The sequence below is a fragment of the Drosophila tropicalis genome, unplaced genomic scaffold (assembly GCF_018151085.1).
Source record: "Drosophila tropicalis isolate 14030-0801.00 unplaced genomic scaffold, ASM1815108v1 contig_109, whole genome shotgun sequence".
NCBI lineage: Eukaryota > Metazoa > Arthropoda > Insecta > Diptera > Drosophilidae > Drosophila > Drosophila tropicalis.
The window spans coordinates 363607-376296 of NW_027172455.1; the positions used below are offsets into that span (position 1 = coordinate 363607).

At 41.6% G+C, this 12690-nt stretch overlaps 1 protein-coding gene across 1 annotated transcript in view; it reads left to right on the plus strand.

Moving 5' to 3' along the window:
* Window positions 1–11878, plus strand: part of Utx (Utx histone demethylase) — a gene marked incomplete at its 3' end in the record, with an annotated part of 233247 nt that extends 221369 nt beyond the window's left edge. The window contains exon 15 of the mRNA XM_068285047.1: window positions 11752–11878. Within this exon, the coding sequence (XP_068141148.1) occupies window positions 11752–11878 (127 nt within the window). The remainder of the gene's footprint in view (window positions 1–11751) is intronic.
* Window positions 11879–12690: the final 812 nt, after the last annotated feature.

Sequence of the window (12690 nt, forward strand, 5' to 3'; positions counted from 1 at the left end):
GTGGGCCATTTAAAGTGGAAGGATTTGTTTTTGCAATAGCAAAGTAAGAAGTGGAATTTAAAAAATTTTTTTTCTTTCTAACTACTTTTTGAATATGATATCCCGTAAATGACCGCATCTGTCCTAACCGCAAAATGTGCCCTTTTTTCGGCATTTCGCATCACTTTTAAATTGGTTGTGGTATGCGCTGTATGGCATGTAGCGCCGTCCTGATGAAACCAGTAAATATCGAATTCATTTTCACGAACAAATGGCAATAAAAAATCGGTTATTATTGTCCGATGACGCTCCCCATTCACGGTTACCGTTGCTCCATTTTTGTTTTCAAAAAAGTACGGGCCGATGACTTTATCGGCATAAATGCCACACCACAGTAACTTTTTGGTCGTAAAGAGGTTGCGTTTCGATGAATTTTGAGGGTTTTCAGTAGCATTAAACCGACAATTTTGTTATTCACTCCTTCATTAAAGTTGAAATGCGCCTCATCAGACATTATGTATTATAGCATTTAGTATTTAAGAGACAAAATTGAGATTTGGCTACACAATAATTTGCATAGTCAAGTCGCGAACCAGTTTTTTTAAATCTTTTAAAATACCTTGATTTAATGTTACGGAGATTAGAGAGCCTACGTGTGAACCAGACTGGCGCGCTGGAGACGGTAGAGACATTCACATAAGGAACGCATTTATCAATTAGAGAATTAAGAGCAGAGTAGAAAAAATTCACTGCACAATCTATATCACAGCACTCAAATAGAATTGACCAATCAAAAGAGAAAATAAGGCTGTTAAGAAGATTGAAATTTGTTTTACGAAAACATCTAGGACGAGAAACTGAGATGTTATTAATGAGTTTGTAACGGAATTGTAAGAAATAATAACTTCAATGGTAGGGTGATAAGGATCTTCAGCCGAAGCCAGAAATGAGTTTAGTCGGATCTGCAGGACCTTTTTAAAAATCTTCGAAAGACATGGCAGCAAACTAATTGGCCTATAGGATGCTGGCTGGTTTTTGTCCTTTCCCACCTTAGGAATCATAATGATAGTGGACCTTTTCCATGCTCTTGGGAAGTAGACAATTCTTATTATATCGTTGAACAGTTTGCAGATGTATTTTATGGCGATGATAGGGAGTTCTATTTGTTTTTGCAATAGTAAAGTAAAAAGTGATATTAAAAAATTTTTTTTTTTGAAATTCATTTATTTAGGTCCAAGAAGATTCGTTTTACCGCAAAATGTGCCTGTTGACGAATCGAGCGGTGTAATATCATTTTCTCCAAATTTTTGCAGTTTCGTTCATCAAAATACGAGCTTATCAACAAAGTATTCGCTGATTTCATTGCTAACTACAAAAATATGCAGTGATGAAGGGAAAAAACAACAAGGGTATCTACAAGATGTAGATGATCTCAATTTTGTAATTCAAAATCAATTCGTAGGTACTCTGTATTCTTACAAATCAATCAACTGTGTAACAAACGAAAAAGAAGCCAATAATAATCCAACTGAATTTTTAAAGTCCTTGGATGTGCCGGGCTTACCACCGCACAATTTAGAACTGAAATTGGGCTATCGAGTCATGCTTAAAAATTTAAACCAAGCAAGACTGTGCAATGGGACGCGTTTGGTGATAAGAAAACACTTAAAGAAAAATTTTAAGATGATAAAGTTCTTATTTCAAAGATTCCACTGATCCCAACGGATATGCTCTTTGAGTTTAAACGAATTCAATTTTCGATTCGTCTTGTCTTTGCAATGACGATCAACAAATCACAGGGCCAATCCTTGACTATTTGTAGTCTCAATCTAGAAAGCGTCGGCATCCGCTTTATTTGTTCTTGCGCCTGACCAAAAAACAAAAAATGTCGTTTACCACAAGGTCCTGAATAAAAATTGTGTGTTGTGTTTTTTCTTTTCAAATATAAATCATCTTTAGCACTCGACAGAATTACTGATTTAGAATTTTCCTTATCTCACTAGTAAATAGACAAGATTCATGTATTAAGCTCTAATATTTATTTCAATTCAAGAGGTAGCTTATATTAAAAAAAAATGTTCAATTAAATTCAGTCCTTGGCAATATTATTCCTAGAGGACCGACTTCTTGCTGCTTCAGTCTTGGCTTTCGTTTGCGAGTTTCAGGCTTCTGTTTGAAATCGAACCAACCAGTTTTCCAACCAGTTTTCTATCTTCATCTTTTGGAGTTCTTATAAAATTCAACCTTACTGCGAACGAGATAATTGTTGTAGCATTTAGTATTTAAGAGACAAAATTGAGATTTGGCTACACAATAATTTGCATAGTCAAGTCGCGAACCAGTTTTTTTAAACCTTTTAAAATATCTCGATTTAATATTACGGAGATTAAACAGCCCACGTGTGAACCAGACTGGCGCACCAGAAACGGTAAAGACATAGAAACGCATTTATCAGTTAGAAAATTAAGAGCACAGTAGAAAAAATTCACTGCACAATCTAAGTCGCAGCACTCAAATAAAAATGACCAATCCAAAGAGGAAATAAGCTTAAAACGACTGAAATTTGTATTAAGAAAACACCTACGTCGAGAAACGGAGACGTCATTCATTTAATATCATTTAATAACTTCTCAGTTTCTCGTCGTGAAATATAAATATACCAACGCCATGCTTCACATGAAGATTGGGAGAGTTAATGAAAAAATCGTGGGGATAAGGGTGTGGGTCCACCTACCCTTGCTAGACGAATCCCACCGCTCTTGCCAGGTCGCGAAGCTTTGCATCCTTGCGTCGTCGCTAGCTGTCCGCTTTAGTGTGCCGTTCCTTTTAGCGTCAGCGATGTTCCTGGCCTCGTCCGCAAGTAAGTTGATGGGGATCCTGCCTGCAACCACCAGTGCAGCATCCTCAGAGACCGTCCTAAAACTGCTGCAGACCCTAGCGCGCAGAGAAGGTAGGTAGCGGTAATGCCCCTGCTGTATGCCGTCATGTGTATGGCGTTGGCGCAGATTCGTGCCGCATACAAAATGACCGATTTCAGCACACTCATCAGCATTAGTCTCCGCTCCTATTTCGGTCCTCTCGAGCATTACCCTTGATAACGCTTGTCCTGTGCTCCCTGCTTTCCGTTGGACGTTCTCCAAATGCTCTCTGAAGCATAGACGGGTGTCTAGCCACACGCCCAGGTACCGGATGGCTCGCTTTGAGGTGATTGTGGAACCTTCTACTTGCACTGAGGCATGCTCAACTGTTTTCCTACTGCTGATCAGGACCGCCTCCGTTTTTTCGGCTGCCAGGACCAACCGACTGAACCCACCGCGTGATACTGGCTATAGCTTGCGAGGCTACTGATTCTGCCTTCTCCAGCTCCTTACCAACAACAACAATAGCCACGTCGTCAGCATATCCTATAGCTTGGCAACCTGGCGGGAGTGGGAGACGCAGCACTCCGTCGTACATCAGGTTTCAAAGAAGCGGACCCAGAACCGAGCCTTGTGGCACTCCAGCAGACACATAACGACTCTTAGGGCCGTCGGAGATGCCGTATCTCAGGATCCTCTGCCTAAAAAAGTTCCGAATGATGGCAAGGAGGTACGGGGGGATGCCGAGATCATGGATGGTACTGAGTATGCAACTCCAATCCGCGGTGTTGAAGGCGTTCTTTACATCAAGCGTGACGACAAGGCAATACTGTTGGGAGCCTCCTCTCCATCTTGTTCCTTCGATGGTTCTGCTGGCGACTGCGTCAATGGTGGATCTTGCCTTGCGAAAACCGAATTGGTTGGGTGAGAGACCGCCGAACTCGCTGACGTAAGCGTTCAGTCTCGTTCCGATGAGGCCTTCAAACACCTTGCCTAGAGTCCACCAGGCATATCGGTCTATAGGAGGGCGAAGTATCTGTTGGCTTCCCCGGCTTTGGCAGAAGGGCCAACTTCTGGATCTTCCATTGCTCGGGAAAGACTCCCTCGGTGAGGCAGCGGTTGAAGACGGCTGCGAAGACATCTGGTTGTAGAGACAGGGCCATTTTAATGGCACGGTTTGGGATCCGAGCTGGGCTGGGTGCTTTGCCTAGTTGGAGCGATTTGGCCGCACCAGGACTTCATCCGACGAGATCGCATCAATGGGGATCATTGATGGTGGAACTGGATGCTGGGCTATGCTTGGGGAAACCGGACGGTTGGGGAATAGGCCGTCGATAATTTGTGAGACGATTATGGTGGGGCTGTGTCCTTAAGTCGGTCGTCAGTTCATCTAGCGCCTTGCAGAAGTCCATAAAGCACAGACTGGGCGGCAAATAGCAACTGTACAGCCATATCCCTTTGACCTGTGTCCTGATGAAGTGATCGCCAGCTAGCCTGCGAGGGCGGGTTGCCACATGCCCAGATGGCGGGCTTGCCCGACGTGCTATTCGCTCAATTGGGTGAGGTTTTCCTGCGGAATGGTTCGCTGATTACCGCCGCGTCAGATTTGGTCTCTCGCACCCGCTGTTTAAGTAGTTCATGGCCGGCCTCGCAGTAGTTTAAGTTTAGCTGGGTAAAGTTAAACATTTTGTCTTGGTCGAGACGACTTCATGGGCCCAGCCTACGTTGTTGAGGGGTACCGCTACCTGCCTGCTACGTGTTCTCGCTCGGTGATCCCTCTTGACTCGCATATACAACAGTTGGAACCATTGCTGCATTCCTTCGTTTCCGAAGTGTTGGCGGCGGCGGCGACTGCTCTCTGGCGGGGCATCCTAGGCTGCTGTTGCGGCTTCTCCGTTTGTTGCCCTCTGGTGACGAGGGACACTTTGGTGCACTTGGGGCATGCCGCTACTGGTTCAGGGTCGCTATCGCTTCACAGAATGCTGCTCACTGCCTGCTGCAATTCTTTAAGTCTGTCGACTTTCTCTCTGAGAGCATTCGTAATGGCTCGCTTGCCTCCAGCCTCTATCGCAAGCTGACTGCATGGACTGTCGACGCAAACAGATTCAGACCATACAACCGGCGCTGAAGCGAGCGCCATTGATTGGCACCGCCATCGAGACAGCCGATCTCAAGCCCTCCATGCTTGCAGCCAGGTGATTTCCCCCTGGGAAATCTCTGCTCGGCTCCACACACTTGAAAATTTCGGTCTGTGTTCTGACGAAAGTGTCAACCACTGGTTCTAAAAATCCCGAATTAATTATTAGAAATTTTCTCACAATTAATTTCCTTAAAAAAAAAAATTGCAATTGAAAAATTTTCCACAGGGCGGATTTGAACCTGGAACTTTCAACTCCAAGGCAGAGTGCTTGTCTCTGAAAATAAATTTCTATAAAAAAAAATTCTGCAATTGAAAATTTTTTCCACAGGTCAAATTTGAACCTGGAACTTTCGCCTCTAAGGCAGAGTGCTTGTCTTGGGGCCCACAGACCGAGTTGACAGCTGGAGGGCTGAAACACAGCTAAATACGCTAATATGCCGCACTTTGCGGCTTTAAGCTCCGCTTTAAAGCTTTCAGCGATTTCGCGGAGTTGGCAGGTGCCAATGTTGGGGCTTTTAAGCCCGGGTTAGCCTGACCAGTGCACAGCTGATACCTGCACCACGAGTCGGTTATCCAGCTGTGGAAAAAAGTGGGAGAAAAAGAAAAAAAGGAAAACAAATACGAAAAATATTTGTGTCTAATATACATATTAGAAGAGATGGCTCAAACCAGGAGACACTTCAGTTGGTGTTATCGGTGTCGATGATGGTGAGAGGGGTGCGGCCACCCCACTACTACACACGCGCGCGAGGAGAGCAATTTACGCCTCTCACCCCCCTGAACGGATGACCGCAGCAGCCCCAGCAGGTTTTTAAACGAAATCGCGATCGTGAGTAGGCCTGCGTAGCCAACACCGTCTCACACTGTCCGCTTTACTTTGCAGATAATACACGTCCCGTAGACTAGCGAAAAAACCGATTTACAACGGAGCGTCGAATCAGCCTCGTTCCTCTAGCTGCCAGTTTTTTGTGTGTTTTATCCGCCCATATGTATCAGCCAATTTGCAAAAAAAAATTCAAAAAACAGCCGCAGAGTATCAAAAATAATATCGGGAACAAAAAACACTAAAACATTCCGGTAATAAAACAAAATCCAATTCAGACACCAAAAAGAGTTTCGACAGCGCCAAAAGAAGATTAGGGAAGCTGAAGCAAATCCGTCGAATTGCAAAACTAAAAAAAAAATGCAGGAAGAACTGAAACCAGGGGTGTACCGAAAACAAACACAGAAGATCAAAAGGAGTTTAGAGAACGGAAAAAAAGACAAATAAAAACGCAGGTTTTGCAGTTAGCTAAAAGTTCTAGCTTACCCATCGATTTTGGACCAGAATTACTGCATGAGGAATTGCCTATTCGACATACCGTTAAGGTAAGAATGTTGGAAAGTTCACAAGTTAAGGAACCATTAAAGTCAACTTAAACAGATGACAATAATGCATTTGAAGTGCCCTATCAACAGCACTGTGCACAGCCAAAAGCCATTTTACATCAAATAACAGATATTCCTTCTGATGGAAACTGTCTATTTTCTTCCACAATAAGAGCTCTCAATCTTGACAATACAGAACTCTAAAGGTAGCTCCTGATTTCTCCATTTGTGAAGTAATGCATTAATCCGGATGGTGCAAATGCACGGGCCAATGTGAAGTGCGTCGTTAAGAGATCGTCCATCCTGATCTTGAAATGATCCGTCGAACACCACCCGCAGATTGGCACCTATGACTGGATGGTGTGGCAAATAGAATGACATCTTGCATACATTTGTGGCTTCGTCCGCAACTACTTCCTTCATGTGACCCAACTTGATATACTCTCTCATAAACTGAGTATATTTTAACTTCAAGCTGGCATCCTTCATTAGACGACGCTCCTTAAAATGTATCCGCAAATTGTGGGTTTTGTTCCTTGAACGGCAAATTGACTATGCATCTTCCATTCGAGTTGCGGTTGTGCGTACCTCGGAAGTGCGTTTTGACCTTTTCATCCTCTTCGTTTACAGTTGTATGTGATGGAATTTCCTCTAGTTCCCAAAATCTTTGCAGTAGACCATCTATATTGACCGTAGTCAGCAATGACGTAGATGGTGGTTGCATTTTTGAAGTGTACTCCGATGTGATTACCCATCCAAATATGGTGTTAATTGCAATAGGGTGCCCTTGACCATCGCATAACTTTTCCCCGGTGAGAACTAACCAAATGTACTCATTGCCCAGCAAAATGTCGATTGAAGCGTTAGTTCTGAAGTCAGGGTCGGCCATTCGGTATCCACTAAATACCGACAGTGATGAAGCATCAATATTTTCACGTGCCAATGGTGAGGGTATCTTTCCTAAATCGTGCGCATTAATATCGATGCAATGACTCGACACACGAGACATCTTCTGAAGAGAGCAGAAACCTCTAGTTATTCGCGCCTTGACGTCTGAGATGCCCGATGTGGCAACTCGAAATGGCGAACGTGCAAGACCCAAAGTCTGTACGCACCGTTCCGAAATGAAAGACAAGTCTGAGGCGCTATCCAATAAAATACGGACCGTAAGCAAGGCTCCTTGAGAATTTCGCACGAGTACCAATGCAGTTGGTAGAGTACTTCTTCGTTGACCATTTGGCTTGCTGGGTCTGGTTACATTCATCATTGCTTCCGCTGTACTCAGAAGCCTGGCCGGAGTTGCCTTGATGCTGCTCTGCGCTTTTATGCTGTGTAGAATAGCCTTCAGAATGCAACAAAGAATGATGGCGGCGCTTGCAATACTTGCAAGAAGACTTTGAGCCACAAGCGCTTACTCCATGTCCAGTCTTCAAACAATTAAAACACATATGTTTCTCCTTCGCGAAGGTGTAACGTTGCTTGACAGTCAAGCTCTGGAATTGAGGACAAGCCGACGGTATGTGTTCAGTACTATGACATTTCATACAATTACCTGTAATGGCAAGCATGGTGCGTGCTTGCCGTTTTCCTTTTTCATCCCTCGGTTTGCTCGCTACATGATCAACAACTTGAATGAGCTCAAGGCGATCGCATCTTGAGTCCAAAAACTTGAGCAATTCTTTAATGGTGGGATTTTCAATATCCTTTTGGCTTTTGTCGATCCATTCACGTCGGGTTGTCTCATCAACCTTGTTGATGAGCAAGTATATAAGCCAACAGTCACGGCCCGTTTGTCCAGAAGCGTCTAAAGCCCGAATAACATCACTGGCTCCGCAAGTCAGAGCGCGTAGCGATTATGAGTTTTGCCCAACAGCTTTTGGCAAGGCGGTGAATGTATCCATAAGCAAATTCACCAAATAACGGGGCTGTTCGTAGCGATCACTCAACGATTTCCATGCAACCTCGTAATTAGCATCTACGACAGGCAAATGCTGGATGAGTATCGCTGCTTCTCCTATGACACATGACTTCAGGTGATGAAACTTCTGTATATTCGTTAGTGTTGTCTTTCCATGAATGGTACTCTCAAAAAGGTCCTTGAAAGCATGCCATTCCTTATAATCTCCGCCGAAGGGCTTGATGTGGATTTTTGGTAACTCACAATCTCTTATTGCCGGCGTTGCAGCTGGCTGTGAGCCTGTCGAAGACGAAGATTGTTGTGGCGTGAGCAATCTCTCAACCAATAGTTGCTGCTGTTCCATTTGACGTTGCACCTGCAGTTGTATTTGTTGCTGTTGATTGTGCATTTGTTGAAGAATTCCCTGGACAAGCGAATTATCGTTGCCAGCCGCGCCGATTTCTTCCAACTTGCCAGACGATGCCAAAGCAGCTCGTAAAGCCTTAATGCGAGCATTCGCCCTTTCATATTCTCCTCGTATATCTCGTAGTCTTCAGTAGGGTCCACATAACCCTCCAGTTTGTCGTATTTGGTCAATTCGTCACCAGACTTGACGAACTCCTTCCACGCATAGAACAAAATTTCCAATTTGGTGTCAATTGTAAAGACGTCGGCATCCTGTGCTGGATTCTCTGCATATCCATATATGCGGGTAATAGTTGTCTTCAATCTTCCTCTGGCCTTGATGAACGTTCTCATTTCCTCCATGATGAAATACCAAGAAATTTCCACTGCTTGTGTGGACCGAAAATTTTAAGACGCTTGTTTTTCCTAGAGATGTGTTCTCTCACGATCTCGTCGATTATATCGATAACAGGTACCGATAGGCGTGTGGCGCCTGTGTATCCGCGCTTTTTCTCATAAGCACGCGATTGCCTATTCGATAGTAGGCCAGAACTATCGACTACTAAATTTGAGGTTATCAATTAATTGCCACCAAACTGCAACATATTATTAACCAATGAGCAACAAACAAGCAATGCCCAACGATCCGGCTCGAAGGACCAAATTATGATGAACAATAAACCACTGTGTTTAATATCTCATAAGAACTTAACTTTATTTTTACTTAAACTTCACTGAACTGTGTCTGCCACTGCCAGAACACGTCTTGATCGTTCGTTTGCTTGCTTATTACTAAAAATTCTTTCTTACGCAACTACGTAGGCCATATAGTTTTATAAAGAGCAACAGAGACAGAGTATACCAGACTGACGCCAGTATATTCCAGAAAACTTAAGAAAAAAACAAAAACAAAAGCATTGTAAGATGTGCAAGATCATTCAAGAGACTTCGCTTTGCTGCCTATAGCAGTGTGTGACAATTGGTTCCTCAACACGACGACTACAACTTCTTCAAACGTCTTAAATATGTGCCCACCAAAAACAAAACTTCTTTGTTCAAAGGCATCTGAGTTCATTTTTACGGTTTATTACAGAAAAAATTATTTCATTTCATTAAGCCGAGACAATCAGAACTAAAGTAAAAAAAAAACAACTTCATAATTTCGTAGCCGGCACTGTACATCTCAGTGTACGCGTCAACGTCCAGACAATATTTCAGGTAGGGTCATCTGTTTTCTGAATAAAAATGACTTGCTAAAATTAAAATACCAAAACCAGGCCCTTTGCTCTTTGCTTTTGCTTGGCATGATTTAAAAAAAAAAATTAAAAATTTTCACAGAAAAAAATCTTAATGTAATAAAATTGCGTAATGTTCTCGAAATAAAATGACAATTTTAATATCTTATACTAATCCCGGGCCTGATAATATACCTAGTTGCATCCTTAAAATGTGTTCGATTTCCCTATCAAAGCCTTTATCTCGGTTATTCTTTATATCGAGGGAGACTTGTAGCTTTCCTGATATTTGGAAGGAGTCTTTTATTATTCCGCTTTTTAAAAAGGGTGGCAAATCGAATGTTTCTAACTACCTTGCAACCTTTTAGAATCGACTACCCTTTTACACCAAGGCTTCCGTAAAAAGCGTCAAACTGATGTTATTTATACCGACTTTAGTAAGGCTTTCGATACGGTTGATCATTCTATGCTTCTTATGAAACTTGGGCTTTTCCCCAAAAATAACGGCTTGGTCAAAATCGTATCTTATTGGCAGAACCCAAAAGATGTCTTTTCGTTCCTCGATATCTAAACCTGTTCTAGTTACGTCAAGTGTACCCCAAGGCAGTCATCTGGGCCCACAACTATTTACCCTGTTTAAAAATGATTTCCCTTTGGCATGGATCATTCACGCGCTCACGTTTGCGGATACGTCTTGATTTGTTATTCCTATAATGATCCTTCTTTCCAAGAGCACTTGTAATCAGATCTCGATGCGTTCTGTGATTGGTGCCACGTTAATAAATTACACCTTAATGCCTTTAAGTGTTTTTTTTATGACTTTCAGTCGTTTGTCTCCGTTCCTAGCTCATTACTCTATTAAGTGTGTTCTGTTAGATTGTTTACCATCATTCAAAGACTTTGGCGTTATGTTTGATCCAAAACTTTCATTTAATGTTCATAAAACGTTCATTAAACGTTGGGCCAAAAAATTTGATGATCCCTATGTAACAAAGGTTTTATACACTTCGTTAGTTCGCCCTCCTCTAGAAAATTGCTCGCCAGTGTGGAACCCGCAACTCCTCAAGTTCGCGTTACACGGTCTAAATTGGGACCCGAGTCTTCGCCAACCTTCTTATTCTGACAGACTTCTTCTTATTAATCTTCCTTCACTTTACAACCGTAGGCTCGTATTTGGCATTCTCTTTCTCCATTAACTAGTCAACGGCGAAGTCATTTCTACTTATTTACGCTACATTTTTGTGTTCCCTCACGTCGGATTAGAAACTTTTTTCCTATTCACCTTAGTAGATGTCTGACTAGAGAGTAGTTAGTCACGAACCTTTTCGTGTTCTTTGCCAATCTTTTAACAACCTTTCTCACCTAATTTCTCCTCATCTTTCTGTCACTTCTCTTCGCGCTATACTTTTTAATCATCTACAGCGAAACCAATGTAAACATTCTAGACTTGGATTGGCTGCAACTCATCCCTGACCACATTGTCTGTGAATCGGGGCATAGCTGGCACCTTGTGCAAATTAAACACCTCCAACGGGTCGGGGATGTTTAGTTGTGTATAAAGCTAAGCTACCTTCTTCATTTAATTACTATCTGTCTTTAGCTTTATTGTCGATTGCTGTGTTAGTTGACGTAAATAAATAAATAAATAAATAAATTCATCATTAACACATACATTATTCAATTCAAGTGACACCAAGCGAATTATTATTAGACCGCTAAATGTCGTATATTTACTTTATTGTGGAAAATGATTCCTTTCGATTGTTACAAACAAATTTTCGTTGTAAAGAAGTGTTAAACATTGTGGTGTAACTTTATTAAATACATTAAAAATAAAACCTATAAGTATAAAATTTATGTGTTTTCCAGAATGTGCTTGCTGCAAACTTTAAAAAATGTCTTTCACATTCAGGAATTCGTTAAGTCTAAAGGAGTGGAAATACGTTTCAATGGTCGAGGAAAAAACGAAGCTTCTCATTATTGCGGACAGTGCGAAGTAAGTAAATAAAATAAATAAAACCAGAGGGCCGGGGCTAACTTCGACCGCGTCAAAGTTTGTGTACCCTTTCTTATCCATATAGCCGTCAAAGTGGAAAAACGTTTTATTTATAAAGTCTAATGTTTTCGTAAGAACGGCGCACAATCTTAGTATGGCAAATAATGAAGTTATTGACAGAAGTCACTGTTTTCGACGGATCGTTCTTATGGGTGCTATATGATATAGTCACCTGATCTTATCAAATTCGGCACAGTCATTAAAAGCCTTGTTAACATGAGAAATATACGTTATTAAATTTAATAGTCAATTGACTATTGCGTTAATAGTTGCTTTTTTAACTGATCGTTTCTTTGGGAACTATTTCATAAATTCATCCATTCTTGATCAATTTTAGTACATTCATTGAAAGGTGTCCGCTAACAAATATTTAAATATATGACTACTATATCTCAAAAAATCGAAGTTTGTATACCCTTGCAGTTCTTGGTAATAATAATTTTACATGTTCAAAATTTGTTTTTTGCAACTCAATTCATCAATATACCAACAAAACAATTTTACTCTCATATATGTAAATTTCATAGCATACTCGATTTTTATGAAAATGTTTCTTCTAGTTCTTCTATTATATAGTGGTCCGATCCTTATGGTTTTCATACTTTATTTTTGCTGGGTAATAAAAACCCAAAAAAAAAAAATTTCAGCCCGATAGCTCTTAAGACGACTGACTAAAACGCGTACGCACAGACGGACATGGCTATATCGACTCAGCTTCTCACGCTGATCAAGAATATATATATTTTATGGGG